Source organism: Talaromyces amestolkiae, assembly GCF_001896365.1.
Source record: "Talaromyces amestolkiae strain CIB chromosome Unknown scaffold2.1, whole genome shotgun sequence".
NCBI classification, from domain to species: Eukaryota; Fungi; Ascomycota; class Eurotiomycetes; order Eurotiales; family Trichocomaceae; genus Talaromyces; species Talaromyces amestolkiae.
Window position 1 is genome coordinate 1312920 of NW_024468038.1, and position 22007 is coordinate 1334926.

A 22007-nucleotide genomic window follows, 5' to 3' on the forward strand; every position below is an offset into this window, starting at 1 on the left:
CAAACAATCCCTTCTATAACAGAAAACGAAGAAAATAGGTGTTAAAAGCAATGAGCTAAGCTTTAACATTACATATACTATCAATGGTTCTCACCAACACACTTACGGTTCTTATACAGCGTCGCAGTATCAAGCACAGATCCATTGCGGCTCGCAACGAAATCATGCGTCAAGTGCGTGCAATTGTGGAACGTCAAACGGCTCCAGCCATACGCCGTATCCTGAGCGTATTGATTGTATTGCTGAAGGGGATAGACCAGACTGTCGAGACCATCGTAGTGTCCCGCAGCGCCGTTTGTGATGTACCAAGGGCTACTAGGGTTGTCCAATCCCTTAGGGTCAACGTTAAATTTGGCCACGGGCGAGTTTCGCTCGTAGACGTGAACGTGCCCGGACAGGACGAGATCGACGTCGTATTGCAGGAAGAGAGGCTCGAAGACTTCGCGGCACTCTTCGCAGATTGTGCTGCTTCTGTTGGAAGCGCTGACGTACCAGGGGCGATGGCCGGCTACGATAAGTTAGCTATGTATATCAAATCACCCCAAATCGGAATAAGTTCGGACTGACCAACGACAACCCATGGAGTCTTCTTGCGGTCTACGCTCGCGAGGTCCTTTTGCAACCAGTTCGTTTGCGCGTCTTTGAGAGTGCTGAATGGGCCGGCATCTTCAGCCTCAGGACCGCCAGGCTCATCCGGAGCAATCAAGCCGTGACCCAAGTCAGTCTCAGTGTCGAGCTGGATATAGTGCACCATGCCATGGTCAAATGAGTACCAGAAATTGCCAAGGCCGCCGGATTGAGGACTGGGCATGCGGAAGTGGTTGATATAACCGGTGAAATTAGTTTGGCCTGGCATGCAGATATCAACAGTGTAAGAGATGTTGTGGGTCTTGTCGGTGGTGCCGCCATTGTCGCCTAAAAACGATTAACATTGATAAAAGTAATGTGGTGCTAGGGCAGAACGTACAGTTCGCTTCATGATTACCGGGACCAACCATGTATGGCTTGACGGAAGTGAGGGGAGTAATTTCATCATAAAACTGGTTCAGAAGAGACTCGTAGACTTTATAGCCATCGGCAATTGTCGTGTTAGGGAGATATCCCTGGATTTCTTCCTTGAGCCAGTAGTCTGCGTAAGCAATATCACCCGCTGTTCATGATGTATGGTTAGCACAGAAGGTTTGAAGAGTGTGCACGAAGCGGGAGAGTTCGCGGACATACGGTGCCAGATGAAATCAATGCCATCAAGATGCTTTTCGATAGACTGGATAGTGTTGGTATCGTTAGGACCGAGCGGGTTTGCAGCGCCAGTTCCAACGCGTGTGCTCAACCCATCAGGTCCCATGAGCCCCATGTCCACAACCACTGCCATTGTAAAAGGCGTCTTGTCACCAGCACGGCGGCTCGTCCGGAACGTGTAAGGCTCGGTAGCGTTGCTGTGTTCTGGAAGATAGTAGTAAAGCGTATCCTCCTCCAAGTGCTCGAGCGTTACGTGGTTGTTGTATGTGGTTGATGTTGGGTAGGTGACCGACACATCCGATGATGCTTCGTGGATCAGAGCATCGGGGGATCGTCCGTATTGAACCATTGGACGCTCCAACTGCGAGTATGTGTTCCAACTGACAATCATTCCCTTTGGACCGGCATAAGCCAAGCGGACTTGCATGGGGATGATGTCGTCGCAGGCCGCCGAGCCTGGAGCGAGCAGGACAGCGGCAAGCGCGAAGCTTGCTGCAATCCTAGGAACGTTCATCGTGTTGAACATTTCGAAAACCAAAGGTGAGCTGTCAGACTCAGTGCAGATCGAGAGGCTCGAAGTCTGACCGGCTAATCGTGTCGCTTTATACCTTAGTACATCGAGACGAGCGTTACATCCGAAATAGGCATATGGATATGGTAAGCAATGAGCCCGAATACGAAAACTAAGCTCAGTCCCTGCAGCTTATCAAATATCTTCGATATGTCACTCTTCCGTACAGGAAATTGCCAGTTTGAGTAATTCTCGATAAACGTGCCACGCACGGTCCTCATATCTGATAGCTAGACCCTACTCGAAGTTTGTGTTGATCGTCTTCGTCTGCGGCTCGTACATGGCAGATCTACATAGTACATGGCACGTGGAACAAGGGCATGTCTGGTTGGTCGTAAATCGTCGAAGTCTTCATAGGCGCTTGCTTGGACGGTTTAGTCTCCACGGTTAGCCCGGATAGAAATTATGGACGAGGCTATCATTACTTGAAGAGAAGTTTTCCTAACCCGAGCACGAGCACGTGTACAGTCGAGTTCTGGAAACTACGTAAGTAACATGTAGTATACATATATAACAGTAGAAGCATGGGAAAACCGGCTTCATCGGGATTGCACCGATTTAAATGAATTGGCAAAACTTAAAACGAGCCCTAACGTCGGCTAAGTGACTCAGGTACCTGAGTATATACTTGTACATCACGGTCTATTATTTCGCTACCAATGTCAATTAGGACCAGGGACTCGAGATTACAGTCCACCGCAGGGACTGTACACGGTACAGCCACATGGATGTGCATAGCTCTATGATTGGCCTCTTCTTCGAGTAGAAATGTGATGCCTAAGGCAGAAAACGCGAGCTGAGTCTGCACGTGACGTAACGCGACCTGGATGCGCGAACCAATCAATCCTGCTGCGGGGCATCTCCAATCTGTTTGTCGCGTTCTCGACACAAGTATTACTACGTATATATCTGTCTGTCGAATACATTAAAAACACCATGTCTTACTACGATATTGATGCCATTTTGACGGATGCTCAAGTATGTGCGCAGTCGAAACTCTACAATGACAGCCCAAGCTCACTGATCACCTCAATGTACAGAAGCTCCCATGCACATTCGAATTGGAAGTACCTGGACTTGGGTTCCTTGAGGGGAATCCAGGCGAAAATGTGCGTTCCTGCGACGAGTCTCAACAGACAGTGCCTAATTCGACCGACGGTCACAGATCAAGACAGGAACCCAGGTAGACTTGCCGTTATGGCTCSGCGAGATGCTCTCTATCGGGTAGGCCGACTACACTCAATATCCTGTCAGACACGCGTCTAAATCAAACCACAGTGCTCGACTCGGCACATCGCGACTCGTCACTCTAGATCTACCCTCGGCGCTCTCCGAACGCGTCTTGAATGCCCTCAAAGCAGACCCTCGAACCGTCGACCTTCGATCGCTGGCGCCGCATTTCTATAGTCTGGGAATAAGAGTATTGGAATTGTTTGAAGCAGATAACATGGCGGATATCTTGAGCGATGTACGTATATTCGAATGCTCGTCATCTTCACTGGGTTGCTGACGGTGGTGATTCCGCAGACGTTCCGGAAACGAGCATCGGAAATCGCAGACCACGCGCACAACTCACGCGGTGCTTTGGGTGAAGGAGTCGAGTTCTTGAGAGGGTTGGACGAGACCGAAAGACAATGTAAGTCCTCTTCTTGCCCAATGATTACGAACAGATTGACTGACAAACGTAGTATTCCGCATAGCTCACGACAGCGCCAAGGAGATTCGGATCTGGTCAGGCGAAGCCAAAAAGTCAAAGTAAAGACAAAGTCGGTGGTGTATCTGTTGCAGGTTTGTTTCATGTCACGACGTCACGAATGGAGTTGGAGTGTTTCTGTTATACCAGTGCCATTAATTGCCATTGATGGTGCGATGGATTGGGCGTTTCGTCATTTCTTGGTCCATGCGGGGGCTAGTCCAAGTTTAGATTCTTTGTTCTCGTCTCATACATAATACTATGTATGTAGTACGTACAATAACCGTACATCGATTGTGTTTGAGTTGATTCGATCTATCATAGTTTCGAGATGAGGCACCATTGTCGACTCCATTACATAGTAAATGTATAAAGTCAATGTATCCGAAGATTAAATGGCATACTACGTAGTGAAGAGGCACAAAAAAGGGCATTCCCAATGAGGCTTAATGCAAGGGGTAATTCGAGCCAGCCACTTCTGCGGGCATTCTTCCGATTGGGCGTCCAGGCCACTACTGCACCGTCTTTCTTTTGCTCTCGCAGACACCCCCAATCACCGCGTCCATCCCATATCAGCTCTATCACCGTCCAATTACTGCCTCGGGACGCAGACCCGTTTTCGAAGTCTAGACGAACCATGGCGGCGCTAGCTTGTGTGATTTCCTGGTACGCTTTTTCACTGACAGAATCTTAACGGAGTCCTTCCTCCTGATTGCCGACTCGACTCGTCACTGTCGCTTTTCAGCTTCAATTTTCGCTGTTGCGCCATACTAATCGTCCCTCGCTTTGTTTTTCGGACCCCACCATGCTGGTTAAAGTATGCTCAGTCAATTGCATACATCTGATTCACGTTTAAACTCAATTTACTCATCGGCGCACTCTTTTGTCTGTACTCGAAGCACCCGTGCGGAGTATTCTCTTCTTGTGTGCGAACTCACCACCCCCTCGCATATCTCCAACCCCTTTATGTCGACTTCAATGCGCTTTGTCGTCGCCCTCGCTGGACCTGCCAATCAATAATTGCTTGCGCACTCTGTCTGCAGGCAATTCGAGGCACAAATAACCTCCGACACTGGCTGCGTCTGTGGGCAAAGAAAAGTGCTGCAGGACGGGGTCCCGCCTTCCGATTTATTCGATTTTCGCTGTGTACCTTTAAAGCAGGGCCTCACCTGCAACCTGTGGGACAAGATGAGTCTCTTCGATCAGAGACGCAGGCCCTCTCGCTCTCCTTCACCCTCACTGTCGCCGTCACCTTCCCCTCTACTGCAGCGCATTCGTGGCGTGTCGCCAACACAAAGGACCTCCTCTCAGCGACGAACACACAGTCAAAGGCTTCCTTCGCGTGAGTTCCTTTCTGAACATTTACTTGTTTACGTCACACAATACTAACAGTATTCTGGTGCGAAGGAACCCCTAATACTGCACACTCACTTCGTCATTCATCTTCCCGGAAGATCTCTCGCAATAATCCACCCCACGTCAATCATAGTATGTTATGAAGGAATTTCACTGTCGTGCTTCGGATGTTGATGTTAATCTGTATTCATTCTAGACATTGCAAAATCACAGTTCGCCATCATGAGCTCCCCAAGCTCACGTCCCCAAACACCAGATTATGAGAACTTTCGTATGCCTCTCTCTATCCCTCACTCTTTCACTGCACTACTAACCGTCATTTACTACAGTTGGCACTGACTCCTCCTCCCCCTCCACCACACTCGTGAATCCAGTGTCGAGCTTTCTTCAAGATGCGATCGAAGAACGACGAGCAAGTCGGAATACCAAAACTCCCCAGCCCTCAGAAATTGTTGATAATAGACCTACAACCTCGGGGTCGCATTCCAAGTCACTTGTGGCTAGTCGCTCTGGGAAAGAGAAAGAGAATGAGCGATCCGATCATAAGAAACCGCAAGACATGGGCCTGCTTGCAACGAAAGAGGTTTGCCTCCTCTCTGTCAGGGGTAAAGTTCTTGACTAACGAGTTTTGATAGTACATATCTAAAATAAGCAAATTAAATTTCGATTTGCAAATGCGGATTGCCCTGCGCGAACAACAGCTCGCCACCTTAGAGAGAAAAGTGGAGCGCATGCATCAGATAGAGCAGGAGTTGGAACGAATGCAAGGCTTAGAGGATGAGTTGCACCGATTACAAGCGGTCGAGGAGCACAACCAACGATTGCAAGAAGTCAATGATCAACTAAAGTCAGAAATCGACGTAAGAGACCAAGCTGTCCGCGAGGCTGTGGACTTGATTGATGAGTTGGAGACAAAGAACGAGGAGTTACGAGCGGAGTTACGAGCTGGTCGTGGGAAAACATCGCTACCCAGAAATGGTTCCACCGATGATGTCTCTGAAGTGTGCACTCCAAAAGCTCAAACCTTTGTCGATATTCCGGACCGAACGTCTTCAAGAAAGGGAACCGTCCGTCGGCCACGCAAATCCCCTTCTTTCTTGCTTGAAAAGAGCGGAAGCACCGCAGCTCTACGAAGCGTCTTTCTGGCCGAAGAAAACAAATCGGTTCGGTCTGTCAGTGCCTCAACGATAGCTACTACTGTTGACTCGAAGGCGGACCCACAATCACCGAGACTGAGTACGCTCAGCGAGTGCAGTGACTTTTTTCCACAGCTCACAGCTACTGGATTTGACCAATTGGATCGCTTGGATGTACTTACTCTTGTCAACAACGACCACTCACCTGTGGTCGCTGCTCCTACAGAAAATCTTTCACAGGGCCGCCTCTCTGACCGAATCAGTGAATGGATGCAATTCGACGAGCACAGTCCACGACGTAGAAATAGCAACAGACCACGTGCTCTTTCTGATGTATCTAGAGTCTCACAGGTTCCTATTACTCCTCTAGACGAGCCGTTTCAGCCGATGCGCAAGACGAGACGTACTCAACGAGCGAGCCCACGTCAACAGCACTTGGCTGATTTTGGAGGCAATCTGCCACCAACCCCAGATACGATGAGCACCTTTCGCCCTACTTTCAAGAACGGATCAAATGCTAGTCTTCGCATGGATAGGTCATTGAGTCGGCCACGTTCTGCTGGCGAACTCACTACCCGAAGTGCTAGCATGAGCACACACTCTGATGGTATCGATACTGCAGCAAGTGTGATTTCGCAGTACAACGTGCAGAACAACTCTATCGCTCAAAATTCGACCTTCAAATATTACGGCAGAGGTTCGGCCAAAACCACCCGCGTGCGAGGGCCCGGAAGTCCAATTGATCCCCGAATTAGCTACCACGGCGGGGATCTGCTTTTTAACGAAGAAGTGATTGAGAATGCTGTCTCGGACATGGATATGACGCGGGCTTTGTCTCTCAAGGCTACTACTCCTGAAGCCTCTGGTGAGTCGTTATACGCTTCAGCGTTGACGCCACAGGATTGGCTAGACGCAGCAAAGCCAGAACAGGAAAAGAGTAAGATGCAATATTCTAGTCCAGAGCTGGAAACAGACGAGATGTCGCTTGAGGACAACAATCCCATCGAATTTACGACTGAGGTCAACACTCCGCGTAACTCACCGCTTCGGCTTCATGCCTGGGCTAACGAATCACAGCCTATGCCGGAGGTGCAGCAACATCGCAGGCGATTATCACGATTCTTCACTCGAAACCGTCAGTCAAAGGATGCACAGCCGGAATCGGTCCCTACGCCAAAAACAGGGCCTTCGCCCATTCCACAGAAAATTGTGCTGGTTAAGCATCGGCGAACAAGCTCAGGACCCGGACTTAATTCCGACGAAGGTACCGCTGCTATTGGTCGTGCTTCTGGCCGCGCACTGTCAAAGTCGCTTTTGGATCATCGTCCCTCGACAGCTTCGCGGCCAATCACCTCTGACAGCGCTGAGCCGCGCAGCAAAGGATCCGGTTTGTTGGGCTGGATGAAGAGCTCCGCCTCACACAACAAGGATAATGAGCCATCTCCCAGTGGCCACCTACGGTTCGCTCGTTCTACAACAGAACGGCCTCAATCTACCGCCAGCCTTGATGTTTCGAATCTTGGTCTTGGTCTTGACGTAGCGGCGCCTGATGATGAACCTGCCTGGCGAGCCCGAAGACGGTCTAGAAGGATGGCATAGACTGTACCAACCACTACTGCATCTTGTTCCATATCTACTCTATCACCACCGACCACTCATTGACAATAGCCAGGTGTTTACACACGCTTGGCTTCACACACACATGATACCCAAATTTGTACCAATACCAAACTCTGTTTCATGCACAACTCTTTCCCTATTACTACCAACATCACTTTCTTTTTCATATCAAGTTGATGCTGTTCTTGCCTATATGTTTCATTACTATCTTGCCACTACTGGAGAAACCGTCTCCATTTCTCTTTGTCTTATACAGTCTCTATCTTTCTTTCTGTCCTTTGCTTCCCTCTGCTTATCAGCGTTCTGATACTTTCCTTGCCTCCGTGCTACGGGCTACGACTATACTTATGTCTTGCATGTATATATTGAGACAGCAGTGATGTATGAATACAATTGACAATGCTTCATCATGGATACACGAGAAGTAGGAATGACCTAAATAGTATGATACGGTATATCTTCATTAAAATTATGTCGTAGGAATACCTACCTCTGTGTACTAGACCTCTCCTCGTTTCCTTTATATGTACTACGACTCAAGCGTATCAAGCAATCCATCCCACTCAACCCTCAGCTCCTCCATCTGCCGCCAACACTCCCTCCCCAGTTCCTCAAACCTTACTTTATCCTCTGCAGTCGCAACCTTCATGCCCCTCCGCCTTCTTCTCACTCTATCCGCCTCTACGACATGTTCTCCATCAACGACGCCGCCATACCCCCACCCATCCGTCTCGGTACTAGCCACAAGTGGCCGTCCCCAAAAGTCGACCGAAGAGCCCCATTTCGCGTGTCCGCCACCTCGGTCCCGATATGGTTTCTCGGCTGCGTCGAGGGTTGATTGTGGACTCAGCGCGAGCCAGACGAGTGAATTGGCGCCTGGGTACGGGAAGATGGTGTGCCAGGGCGACCCTAACCAGCGCGCAAGATACATAATAGCTACAAAGGACCAGTACAGCGGAAGGATAAGGGGCACAATCGATGTGCCGCAGACGCCTGGGTGGCTGAGATATGTGACAGGCGCTGCTGATTCTGCATCTGTTCCTGTTTCTGTTTCTGCTTCATCATCGGCGGACAGAAATTTCCGCACCCATGGCGCGGTACTCGGCAAATCTGACGTCAAAGCCAATATATCCGTCAGCGTCTTCGAGCTTTCATACGACACGTCCGTTCTCAGTCCCTGTATGTCCTCGACATCAAACGACTCGGCCCTCGCCTCGACACTACCAACCCAAATCACGCGTCCGGGACTCTTCGACCGTCTAAGTAACGGCATCACATTATGAGAAAGCATATAATGCCCAAACACATTTGCGCAAAACACCGATCCCAATGGGTTTTCCTTCGGTGATTGGGTCTGTTTCGGGACCACCATACCGACGTACCCGAGCTTGAAACTCGGCCACGTTGCGGCGTGGAGTGTATCGGTCAGCACATTCCAGATGGCCACGGGCCAGTTTATGCCTGACCAACCACCTATGCCCGCGTTCAGGATTATGGAGTCGAGTTTGGGGAAGTTGCGATTTAGGCGTATGGAGAGCGCGCGAATGGAGGGTAGATTGAGTAGATCGACGGTTTCGGCGAGGATGTTTATACGTGCTGCGACCTGAGTTCCGAGACGGACGGCATAATTTCGCATGTCATCTTTGAGCGTCTGGACTTGCGCGGGTGGACGGCGCGTGGTGAATATGAGGGTTAGTTGTTTGCTGTTATTGGCCGGGTCTTTGGCGAATTCGTCGATTAGGCGGAGGCAGGTTGAGTAGCCGAGGCCACTGTATCGTTTTGCATGCGATTAGCTGGTGGGCATTCTGAGATTGTTCTTGAGGGGACGTACGAGTTGGCTCCCGTCACGAGCACGACGGTATGGTTCTCGAGCTTGTCGTCGGGTTCTAGTTTGAGACGTGGCTCGTCCTCCGTCGGGTAGGGAGTTTTGATTGACATGGCGTAGGAGAAATAGAAACGATTCAATGTTCCTGCAGATTGCTCACTGCGCAGAGTGAAGGATAACAGGAAGAAGTTGGCGGTTACCCCGTATCAGAAGAAAAATAATATGCGGAGCTATACAAACAATGATTGGTCACTGCTCAGCTCCCTCCCGCGGCGCTAAAATTAGGCTCGATATCAAACTCGGACAGAATAAGGTACTCTTTTGTACTGATGCTTTCAACTACTTGACAATGCCCGGTATTTGGGATGAAAATAATAGTATTGACATTTATTATGATATTGAAGTTTTAACAAAGTATTGTTCAATTGCAGTGCTGACCGACCAAATCACTATCTTCTCTGGGTCAGGCACATCCGAGTCGTTCGACGTTTTCTCGATCCACTTCCGTTGACTCTCACCTATGAACTTTGTTCTCGGCACGGTCTCAGAGAAACAATTCATAGTATAGATTGTTCGGTTGGTTGAGCATAACCTCCATTAAACCATTTGCACCTTGCGTGCTCAGCCACTCGTGCGTGACTGAATGGCCAGCAGCCGCATTTCCATGTTCGTCTTGGTCGTATAGGGCCGACTCGGCAACCACATGCATGAGATGGTTCACTTGGATAATACACTCCAGCAACTTTCTGTCGATGCCGTCAAAGTCAATCTCTCGTTTCGTTGCGGGTATGACCACAGTAGCGCCATTGTCGACATAGACTTTATATTGCACACCGGTGTTCCGAAGACACGCCAGGAATGTGTGGGATACTTCGCTGCGGAGCTCATCGGGTTCGTATCTGGTCGTATTTTGTGACGATGCGGTCACTAATTGGACATATGACCACACCGGCAGTATCACGGCCAAGAAAGGCCTCATACTTAGGTTCTGAGTATATGTATAGAAACGACGGATAAAATGAGAAAGACAACCTTGCTAGGCAGAGAAGAGTTTGTTACTCGGAGGCAAGCAGGGCTTTTAAATATCTTAGGCTTGAACGAGAACCAGATGAGTTGTTGGTCATAGATCATCAATCCAATCAAGTATTGTTATTTTGCTTAACCGTTGGTAGATTGCCCGTCCTCGTATTAATTCGGAACCACCCCTGGGCCCTGGGTGTTCCGGATGAGTCAGTATTGATGTAAGTCAGCCATCTGCTCACCGGCTTTCCATCCAGCATCGTCGCGCTGATAATCAAGTCAACCAGTCCAGTGTAATCCGCTGCTCAATAATTGCAGAACGGCTTCCAGTGAGTCCTTTATAGAAACATTGATATCGTCAACACGACCACGCAATCTTTTTCTTTCGTCATCGGTACAGTCAACGCATACACAAAGGCGTTTGAAGCAGAAGAAAAAATGGGTTGGTCTTACCGAGGATGGTTTCTGGCTGCTGTCGCCAGACATTATCCAACGCCTTTCAGAATGACAGACGCTGTCAGACCGTGTAGTATTCAGCTTGGTATCTCGCTAGATTTTGCGACGCGGCAGGAGATAGGGACCTGGGTACATATGATCTGCGAGAGTCGGAAGTCTACAAGTTCGGAGCATATTTTACAGATCAACTAATGGTGCAGTGCCTGATATGGAGCGGCTAACTGGTCAAGGTAGACTCAAGCTTGACCATAAGCCCTCGCATGCACAATATAATGCTTTCACGGGGTGCCAACCTATTCGCAAATATCTTGAAGCCCATGGAAGAATTCTCATATTTCGTGATTGTGTCTACTACCAGCTAACCAAATCAAAATGGAAAGCTGATCGCGCAAAGGATTTTGTGGAGCTTCAAAGCCCTTGACGTAGAGTTTGAGGATGATGCTATGGTTCAAATAGTGACTGACCTTTAGATTCCAAAGTTGCTGGTCATTTAGACTTGGACAGCAAATCGTCGATACCATCACAGAGATATCAATGGAGTTGTGGCCAGCGCACGAATCTTACTGTGGGAAGCTCAGTTATTCAACGCTTCCTATACACACTATAAACTAAATCCTGCATCACAAGATAACAGTTGCCTCGAACAGGCCATGCTAGCATTGGTATGACATAACAGTGTGGAATAGAATGGGGTCTTTGGGGCAATATCCCCACAATATTGGAGCTATTGATGGATAAAATTGAACGACCATGCCCTGTACAGACGTGTATTAGGCTGGCCACTCGATCATACGGCGTGACGCCATCAGTATCTTTCAGGCACACCCGACGAGGGGCGAATCAGGACGAGAATAGGGTTTGCCTGGATCCTTACAATATGCATATGCAGTTCGACACTGCATCCTATGCTACGGCAATAGCCACGGTGTCGAAACACTACGGCGGGCAGCGCAACTACACGTATCGACTTTCCCACGGGCAGGTATAACCTTGTAGTGAATTACCACGATATCACTGGAGATATACCTCGATGGAGACTGTTCTTCGGTGATAGACAGATTGGAGAATGGTCTGGGTAACACGAGTATACGTTGGGGCACGCTCCAAATGTGTTTTTGTATAGCCATTCTACTTCGAGAACTAAATTCAGAGGCATCTCGATCAGGAAGGTGATGACCCCATTCTGGAGTCAGCCCAATGGAATTGAGCAATCTGCATTTGTTCATGTAGTCTTCTTACCTGAAGGGTTGGCATCTAACTGATATTCGTCACTTCAGGACAAAGGGTAGACCTTGAGTTGTCAAGCAGCTATGTGGTTAACGAGACTCCTACACGCAAGACTTGGCTCTTCGCGATATTCAATGGTCAACGTCTACATGGTCTCACAGTTCCTCGGTGGACGATATTTGTCTTCCTGAGTTTTGTCGGTAACATTTGCCTTACATACCCAAATAGGAAAGTGAGCAAGATCAGCTTCGTACGAGGTAGATTTCATGCATGTTGTAATATTATAATATTCTATATCTGAATCATATTGTACCCTGTCATGTAACTCTCTTTTGTCTACAGGTACTTGCTCCGGTGGTTACACAAGAACGCACAAGGGCACATACCTAGGCACCTCATATGCAAAGCCGGAAGAAGCGAGAACCCTCGATATACCTAGGTAATTTTGTTGGAGGAGTGACAACTGTTCTATCATTCAGTCCGAGATGTAATCTAACAACGCGACTGTCAATCAATTTTGTTTCGGATCGATGATGGACGGTCATCACATTCCGCCTCACTGCATACTGCATCAATATACAAAGGTCAGGATGCATAACGAATATTTTACCCGAGCCGTATTCCAAGAAAAGATCAGCCGACCTAACTTACCCAACAGCATTGCCTACTGCGTTGTCCCCTCGAAGATCCCCCCAGAACTGTCGGAACATCGACCCAGGGATATCAAAATGTGATACAACACATTTTCTGGCAGGACAGATAAGACCAGCGTCTAGTACATATTCGTACTAGAATCGCGATTCATCCTCTATCATTAGAAGTTTAGCTTAGTCGCTAAGCATGAATTTCGAGGCAAGTGTCGCCGTCTCTAACCATAGGATCAAATTGATCGGCATTCACTTTAGACCTGATATGTAACATTTAGGTTTCAGCGATGACAATAATAGTTACCAAGATATTATAACTCATAGTGGCCACAAAACCTACCGGCTAGTACTCTCCAAATGATCATCATATATATGATCTAGAAATTACGACGCAAACTTCGTAATCTAATACATGTACGTGCCGCGCTGATGGCATGAAATCATGCCAATATTACTAGTTCACACTACTGTGAGTAAGAAGACAATCAATTTGGTAGAAGAGACTGTTCCTTTGCGAGTAATGTGAACTAAAACAGAGCTAAGGAGCCGAATATCAATCCAGGTGGTTTTAGGGCATACATTATGTAGTCATCGTTGCCAAGCGAAGTGTACTAGGAAGAAACTAGGTATGCACGAAATCAGGATCTCGGAACATAGTGTCCCAGAGAGTTAGTATCAGCTCTCTAGTCAGCTCAACCACGTACTTTAGTAACATACTTTGAGATTCGATACCACGGGATCAAGTCAGGAATGTTTATTGAATGACAGTATCCAATGAATTGATCTCGATCTCAATGAGAAATCCAAAGTTTATTAGCTTTCTTACGTACATTCTTTGGAGTGATAAGAGGAAAGACTACGTAGTTGTCTGTCTGCTTCATAGCCCACGAGTATGGACGGATGGATACTCTCTCATCCTAGCGCCGATCTCTTCGCCACCAGATGACTGCCAAACGTATACAAGGCCACCAATCAACTGCATACAGGACAAGTGGGCTTGGAAGACCGAAGGTCATTCTCGATATCAATTAAAGTTCGGCGTAAGTCATGCCATACCCAGTCTGATAAGAGATTCTATCATATGGAATCAAAGTGAGGGGGTGTTTGCCAGTGGTCGGCCGATCGCCGAGGGTGAAATGTGAAGTCGTACGAGCAGACGAAAGTCGTTTCGTATGCCTAGGCACTCTAATTGCATACGAAGTTCTCTCCCACGCGGGGGCTTTGTCATAACGAATGCATATACTTATATAGTTAGTGGGTCTCATGCCTAGGTATTATACATATGCTCAATCAAATCTATCGCCAATCAATAACCCGAGATTTAGGTTTGGGGTGCCCTGTTTATCATATACATCTTAGATGCGGATTCAATTTCCAGCAATAGATATCGTCAGCTCACATTGACTATAATTATATGCTCAAATCTTGTTACTTTGATCTCCTGGCTCAGCAATCCGTCGTTAGTTGCAGGGTACCTATACCAGATAAACGGTGAATGAATTGTCTACGTACATACTCACCGTCGGGATATGAAACTTCATGTATAATCTTATCGGGATATAGCATCATTCCAAATATGTCGAACCTAAATTCTGTAGTCGCATACGTTGTAAATGTTCGCAACACTTACCATCCCTACCCACGATGAACCAACATTGTGTTGGGCTGAATCAACACAACCAATCATTTGTATCAATCAATCAGTCACCGTTGTTGGCTACTAGAACCGCTTCGGTATAACCGATCAAGCCGGCGGCTGATGTTCCGCGTTCTTACTGGCGAGGACGCCGAGACAATATATCAACTAGCGAACTGTGGCCGGCGTCGCAATGCTTTTATTTCTTTTACTTTCCATGCAGCTGAACCGGTGATGCGGGGTCTGTTGTAATGAGATACGTACTTTTAGTTCGCGACATACCTATCTGAGAACGGAACTTCCGAGCAGGTCAGCTGTTCGGCGCCTCTTTTTCCCTGCAAGCAATTAGAGGCGTCCCGAGTGATTATTTTTTATATTGAGAAGCAATCAATTAATTGCACAATAATCAATCAGAATGATGAGTGGCTTGAGAAGGATGCGCCGTGGTAACTCGCAACTGACCGAAATGGGATCCACGAACTTCTTTTTATAGAATAGATGGAATGAAATAGAGAATTGTCGACGAAAGGAAAAAAGCCACCATGTACGTGCTATGTACGTGCTACTGTAGTCAGACAGATTTTCCACATGTCAGAAACGCAGGTCGTCCGTCCGTATGGCTTGGCCGAATAGGGCAAATGATAACGATCCTTGGGAGAGAAATTTGGGGCTTTTGAGCCGAGGAGGTGTTACCTCGTCGGTACGTTAGGCGAGGTATGTCTCAATATCTGCGTCTCGGCGCCAATTGGCTTGCTTGGCATGGGTATTGTGAATGCAATGCCATTCAAACGTTGCATTCGACAATGGGGTGTTATACATAAAGACTTGATTATTATGCATAACGAAGGATTCCTAGGTAGGGATGTGGGAATTTCGGACGCGAGATAAGTAGTTTTAAATATAAATTTGGATTCGTATATTAATCATCACCAACAAGAATGAATCGCCGGATTGTGCGATTGTTGGTGTTTTATTGCCTCTAGCTTCGACTCTTCGAGAAGGCTGACAGCTGGTGAAAGAAGGGAGGAAGGTTGATCCGACCACCCAGACTGCTGGGTCGGTCTAATTGTGACCTACGTATGTAACGCGTTACAGTAGATCTACGCTATTTCGTGTATTATTTATGTATATCTACGTATTGATAAGAGTAATGTTGCAGTATGTTTCCGTCAGAATACAAGTATTACGCTGATTACCGTATACTTCGTATTGCTCGTAACAGTGCAGCCAATCATCTTGACCAGATATAAAGTGGCTTGTAACTCCATATTCTCATTATAATCAATATACGCATGTTCGCAAGCCATAATGAATATAAATCCCGAACGATGAACGATATACCTTGACCACAAGAAAGAGGTGTAGTTGCGCGTAAAGATACTCGGCCAAATCTTCCTAATCGGGAACTAAATATACTAATATATCTCATCACAAGGTCGCAAGAGGTTCGCAGATGATCACAGAATATACGCTGAGTAAGACATTCGGCCAGTGCGAAAGAGCTCATCCACTAAAAGCGCGAAGTTGCCGAGTGACCGAGTCGTTGAGGCTTGCTGCCCGATAATTGGAAAAGAGCGACATACGTACCCTTTATGAGTGATCAATCTTGAAGGGAAGTATAAACCATGGATTCTGCCGACCGGCCAACTAACATATTATCCACAGTGTTCTTTTGACAAGCCCGAAGTCGGGTTGTGACTGATTCCGTCAAGGGAGATAACGACATATACCTTGGGTGGGTGGAAGTATACAACCATGCCAATGATATATGTTTCATTTTCCTTTCCCACCGAGTAGTGCAATGAGCCTCATAGGATCCTGTAGATAATCGGTAGACAACCGCCAAGAGACTTTGAATACTGTCGATCCACTGCCAAGTGACTTAGATAGACGGACCAGTATCCCTATCGAGTCTGTATGACCGTGATCACCCCTCGATGCGGATGATACGTAGTAATCAGGTTCATTAGAACATGCATCATGCGCACATGGAGATCTGCATTGTTACATGGCCTCATATGAGGTAGAGGTACGTACTGCACTCGCAAATCCTGGGGTTGGGCTGCCCTATGGACAAGGGCTATGATCCTGTAGGCCAACTAGTTTACCCCGTGGGAAGCTAAAATGTCTGGAACGTAGTCGATGCCCGTGGGTAGCAGATCTAGCTAGATGTCAGGAATGGCAGATGAGTTATCCTTCGGAATGATTATTCTGCGGGTCACTAGTAATACTTACTAGCATATCCCTAGTGAGGCAAAACTTGCTAGATCTGTTCGCGAAACAGCCACAGTACACCACACCGACGACTCGGAAGAGTATTCGATGCAGAGAGGCTTTCCGCATGGACACAAACTGCATGCCAACCGGTGCTAATAACCTGACCACGAGATTTGGCCCTTGGCAGTTGCCAATCTGTCGGGTTGATCCGACTTAATCGAACAATGATATAATGAACATTGCATGATGGGATTTGAAAGTAAAGAGTATCGAACGGTTGAAAAAAAAATTGAAAGAAAGCTGGGACTCGGTTCAGGGTCTACACCTAGGCGGAAAAGAAACGTGGCTATGGAATGAGGTTTCGGTGTGTTCGAACAGTCCCAGGTGATTGTCCGAACTGTTCTTAGTGCCCTGAGGCTATTCCCGCGTCCTAACCATGCTTGGAACTTGGGAGGGAGCTTTGAACAACACCTGAAAGTTACCAAAGTTGGAAGCTCAACCAACACAGAACTGTAAAATTCCGTCGCTTTCATTCGTGAACTCTATTATCCTTGTTGCTTCTTCAATCTTGAGTTGTCTGCATCAATACTTTGTACCTCAAAATCAAACTTGAAGTATCTGTATCACCTCGCATCTAATACGACAATTGCACGCCGTTTGTCATCAGCTCATCGAGCGATAGATATATTGTATAATCTTACTAAATATTAAATATTAAAAAAATATCATTAGGATTTAATAACTTATCTAGAGTTCGAGAGGCTGTAGTAGCCTCACGTACAACTGTGGGTGCCGAAACAACTGATCAGAAATTGCCGGTGAAGTGACAGATTTGGCTTTATCATTATCCACTTTGAACTCTTCCTCCCCCTATCATAGGTACAGAGTCCAAACCTTGTTGACCCTGAAATGAGGGGATCCACCATTATGCACTATTAGCAAAAGCAAAGGCCACAACCTAGAAAATCTAAAACGAAAGAAAGAAAAGTAAAGAAGGCCATGATACAGAGTCTCGGAGTATCGTTGCGAAGTACACACTACATAGTAAGTACGTAACTTTACACGCCTTCACAAGCCATTTGTGTAGGGGTTATGTATTGACGATTGACAAGTGACCGTAACCATGCTGACCAATCGAGAGACAATACAATGCTAGCCTGAAAGTACTAATCCTCAGGTGTGTCAGAAAAGTCAAGAATATTTTGAGTTTTGCCCCAGAAAGCCACCAAAAGTTAAATTGACTAGACTGGATGACCTTGGTGCACTCGGTGGTGAAAGATCTGACCAGGGGATGTATGATAAAAAGACGCATACCAATGATTGCATTTCAAGCTTGTATGCCTGTACTACGTAGTACGTACAGGGTAGTACGTATGCACTGCACAGTAACGTAATTGGAAGGTCTGGCCAGTCCGGAGTGTAAGTAGGTGTTTTGCTGACTGGAGTTGGGAATTGGGCCAGACCGCGGCCATTTCTAGTGACTTCACCGCGGACTAGACTGACTGACTAAACTTGTTGACCATCGATCTGGCCGATCGTCCTTTTTCTTCCATTGCCATCGTCGAAGTACAAGGATCTTACAAGGGTAACTGGGTGGATCAATTAGTTATTAGGTAATTAATTACTGTCAGAATCAGGAAAAGAAAAATACGTAGACGCGTATTCAGTAATGTATTACCAAGCTACCAATACGGCGTATTATAATACATCGTCCCAAACGTAATTTACGGAAAGGTGCGGTGAGACTACCACACACACTAAGTGCGCGCTTTCACCGTCCCGTTAGGTCAACCCTGTCGGGCTCCACTCGTGTTTGCAAGTCGACCCGAGACACTGGAGACTGGAGACGCGGGCTATATGGTTTGGCCAATAAGAGTTGGATGACTTGATTGCACAGTGTTAACTGGTCAGTGGTCACCGGGTGTGTGTTTGTGGTATTTGCAATGTAGTCTGGTTGAGAATCATCAGAGATTGCTGGGCATCTTGATCAATCTGTGAGACTGTGCTCCGTCGTTACTGAGATACCGTGAAGACTCCTCTGATACTGGTATATGACACAGTCTGCATCGTGGCATGGCATCTTGGCGCCACTTGGCGCCACTTGGCGCCAAGTTGCCTGCTTATCTGTATGCTGTATGTATGCTGTATGTAGGGAGTACATTGTGCGGGGAAGGAGAGTTTGCATGACTGTGGGCCAATTACACGGCTCATTTGCTCACCCACTACGTAGTATGCAGTTAAATCGCGATCGAAACAGTGCTTACTGGGTGGCCTCTTACTCTGTACTATGTATGCCGTTGGTTCTTGGCCGCTGCCTCTGTCTCAGCCTCAGGCATTCATTGGAAGATCAGGCACACGAGCTGAGTGTCATCACCTGAATCCGCGTAAATACGAGATATGTACTAGTCCTGTAAATTACCAGCCAGGCCGAGCTGTAATACTGTAAGTAGTATTTCGTCCGAATACCACCGTAACGACGTATCAACTCAGTGATGGACCACCAAGATAAGGACAGGGTCCGGACGGAAACTCACGACGACCCACCCACTAGGATAGTATCGGATGAAACTACGCTTGTGAGCACTAGCTCTGTATTTAATTGGCTCGATTTGCTGGCTGCCTGTCACTACCCCGGTAATAATACACCTACCTGCGCGATACACAGTACAATATCCGCTAGTAACAACAGCGGATGTTGCCATCCTTTTTCTTATTTCCTCGCCTTCGTTTTTCTCCCTATTGATGTTTGAGACTAGACTGGGATAATACGCATCTGTCGACGTTTGCTTTTTTATCGTCACTTCGTGTCTTCTACGCGGCTCGTAAATTAAGTGTGATTCTCAACCACCCCGTGTGGTTAATGGCAGACACTAAGATTTTCACCGGGCTGATGGACTTGCACCAAGAGCGAACTAACTAATTTATGCTAGCCCCTCTTGTCGCTCGTCCCATGTTCGTAAAAAAATGTAATCTAAATTAGCCCTTAGGATGTCATTTTAGTCGGCGGGTCATATAGACACATTTGTTTTTACATACGTAGGGGCATGCTGGTAGAGAGCTTGAGAGGGGATGTTCTATATTACTCGCCCTTTTCCTCGGTGTTATGCTGAGTTAATGTCAATTGTAACTGCACCACAACATGTTAAGCTTTTGACCTTCCATCCGGAGCTCTATACATGATTTTATCATAATCTTCTCCTTACAACTCGGCGTTCTATAACAATCACCAACATTCCGCAACCCGTCTCCCCCTCTCCGTCTTGACTCTCCTCTTTTCTCTTTCCATCGCGCAATTCATTGAATCACCGCCATCTAACCCAGTTGATTACTGCTCGTTCTAGCCCCCTCCCCATCCGGACTGCCAATTATAATACCCTGCGATCCCCCGTTAGAAGGAGACGGCGCACCCAGAAAGTCCAGCCGGTCCACCCTACCAAACCCCGGGCTTTTCGCAACCTTGGATTCACTTAAAACAACTTAGCTCGAATAGCCTTGCCCATAACCAGTGAATCACCTGTTTGTTGCCTCTGATCAAAAATCGAGATATATTATTCCGTCGGCCTGGGTTCTTTCTCCTTTCCTTCCCTCATCCACCAACGTTCTTCCGACTATTTACCAACCCCACTCTTCCTTCCCTTTTCTTAATTTCTCTATTTGCTCTCCACATACAAATCCTCCATCTTCGTCTCTGCATATTTAACTTCGTTGCAACTTTCAATTATTTCGCAACAAACACAATTCACAAAAATCATCATGGCTCCTGGAGGTTCACGAGGGTTCAACTGTTCGTGGGAGAGATGCGGAAAGGTAAATACCAATACACTATCTCTACTGAGCTAATTTACTAACTCGACTAGTCGTTCAATCGCAAATCCGACTTGTGCAGACACTATCGCATTCATACCAATGAACGTCCATACCATTGCACAGTGCCCAGTTGCAACAAGAGCTTTATCCAACGCAGTGCGCTAACAGTACACTCGCGGACTCATACCGGCGAAAAGCCCCATGTCTGCGACCACGAAGATTGTCGCAAGGCCTTTTCTGACGTGAGCATCAGCATCTTTTGATTATCTTTCCTGGTCACTGACTTTTTTTCAAGTCATCGAGTCTGGCGCGCCATCGTCGTATACACACCGGCAGACGTCCCTACATTTGCTCCGAGCCTGCGTGCGACAGAAGGTTTGCTTTACTCTTGGCCAGCCATATATCAAACACGACTAACTATTTCAGCTTTTGCCGGAAAACCACCTTGACAAAGCACCAAAGTCGTACTCATCAACCAGGTGGAAACACTCGCCCATCGTCTGAAGAGGCGCCTACTCCAGAAAGCATGACCTACCAGACGCCTGTTATTACAACGATGACTCCTAATTCTAATCAATACATGATTGCGCAACAACCCTACTACCACAATGGACCTCCACCAACTACAGTCGACTTCTACCAGAATTCCCAGCCGGCTATTCATTTCCCTCAGCCCCAGGCAATGGTGCCTCAGCCTATCCCCACCGCTGGACTTCCAACACCACCTTTTGAGCCTCAACACTATGCGCAAATAATGCAACAGCAACAACCCAGATACGACCCAAATCCTCATCCAACTTACATTCACCCGCAATATCAGTCTCCAACTCCGCCGTTTGTCGCGCAACAGCAACAGCAACACCACATGACAGCGGATGTTCGCCCTCTGATGGCCACATATCATCCTGACCAATTTAAACCACCTGCTCGGATCTTGAGCTCACAGGAAGGTACGGACTGGTCGTTCCTCGGAGTAAGCTGAGCGGGTCGCAAATATTGAAAAAACTCGTGTTAATCAATTTTTCGTCCTCTTAGTGCCTTGACTGGAGGTGCAACCCCGGGCCCGGAACACAGGATTACGCAATTACTTTCTCGGGTAATGAGAAACGGCCACTTCTAGGACTGTCCTGACTATTCTGTCTAACTGGTCTTCCCGCAGCGATGGATTTTTTACTTCGTCGAAAGACAGCGTTCTACATAATGAACCACCTAACGAACCCTTGTTTTGTCTTCTTGCCAAAATGATTCTTCTTCTGCTTTTTCCTCCATCTTTTATCCTGAAACGCTCTATTGTAATTACGGATATGCAATTGGCGGGATCTTGAGGCGGTTTTTTGCCTGTGATTTACGACTTTTACTGGTTTTGGCTGGCATATTGACTTTACTGGGAGGTCTGCGTCGAGACCCACAAGAGGGCTCATTTTACTGTTCTGTTCAGTGTTCATATGTACGCCTAATTGTTCACAGCCTGTCGTTCGTCCACTAGTACTGTTTATCTGTCTGTGTCTGTCTTTCTTTATTGCAATAGGGATCGGCGATCACTCGCTGGTTCAAACG

The 22007-nt window shown here is 47.2% G+C and overlaps 6 protein-coding genes across 6 annotated transcripts; 3 read left to right on the forward strand and 3 right to left on the reverse strand.

Moving 5' to 3' along the window:
- Positions 1-80: 80 nt before the first annotated feature.
- On the reverse strand, positions 81-1765 carry BHQ10_001724 (uncharacterized protein; the record flags this gene model as incomplete). The annotated part of the gene is made up of 4 exons (XM_040873792.1): positions 81-508; positions 568-915; positions 968-1150; positions 1222-1765. 4 exons carry the CDS (start codon positions 1763-1765, stop codon positions 81-83), a joined length of 1503 nt encoding a protein of 500 aa, XP_040730229.1.
- Positions 1766-2746: 981 nt separating this feature from the next.
- On the forward strand, positions 2747-3569 carry BHQ10_001725 (uncharacterized protein; the record flags this gene model as incomplete). The annotated part of the gene is made up of 6 exons (XM_040873793.1): positions 2747-2788; positions 2851-2919; positions 2976-3034; positions 3089-3278; positions 3338-3446; positions 3499-3569. 6 exons carry the CDS (start codon positions 2747-2749, stop codon positions 3567-3569), a joined length of 540 nt encoding a protein of 179 aa, XP_040730230.1.
- A 1512-nt stretch (positions 3570-5081) lies between these two features.
- Positions 5082-7594, forward strand: BHQ10_001726 (uncharacterized protein; the record flags this gene model as incomplete). The annotated part of the gene is made up of 3 exons (XM_040873794.1): positions 5082-5130; positions 5189-5442; positions 5495-7594. The coding sequence occupies 3 exons, from the start codon at positions 5082-5084 to the stop codon at positions 7592-7594; spliced, it is 2403 nt and encodes an 800-aa protein (XP_040730231.1).
- A 550-nt stretch (positions 7595-8144) lies between these two features.
- Positions 8145-9553, reverse strand: BHQ10_001727 (uncharacterized protein; the record flags this gene model as incomplete). Its single annotated transcript, XM_040873795.1, has 2 exons — positions 8145-9384; positions 9447-9553. The coding sequence occupies 2 exons, from the start codon at positions 9551-9553 to the stop codon at positions 8145-8147; spliced, it is 1347 nt and encodes a 448-aa protein (XP_040730232.1).
- A 431-nt stretch (positions 9554-9984) lies between these two features.
- Positions 9985-10419, reverse strand: BHQ10_001728 (uncharacterized protein; the record flags this gene model as incomplete). The annotated part of the gene is made up of 1 exon (XM_040873796.1): positions 9985-10419. One exon carries the CDS (start codon positions 10417-10419, stop codon positions 9985-9987), a length of 435 nt encoding a protein of 144 aa, XP_040730233.1.
- A 9977-nt stretch (positions 10420-20396) lies between these two features.
- On the forward strand, positions 20397-21581 carry BHQ10_001729 (uncharacterized protein; the record flags this gene model as incomplete). The annotated part of the gene is made up of 5 exons (XM_040873797.1): positions 20397-20450; positions 20501-20692; positions 20746-20825; positions 20877-21423; positions 21486-21581. 5 exons carry the CDS (start codon positions 20397-20399, stop codon positions 21579-21581), a joined length of 969 nt encoding a protein of 322 aa, XP_040730234.1.
- Positions 21582-22007: the final 426 nt, after the last annotated feature.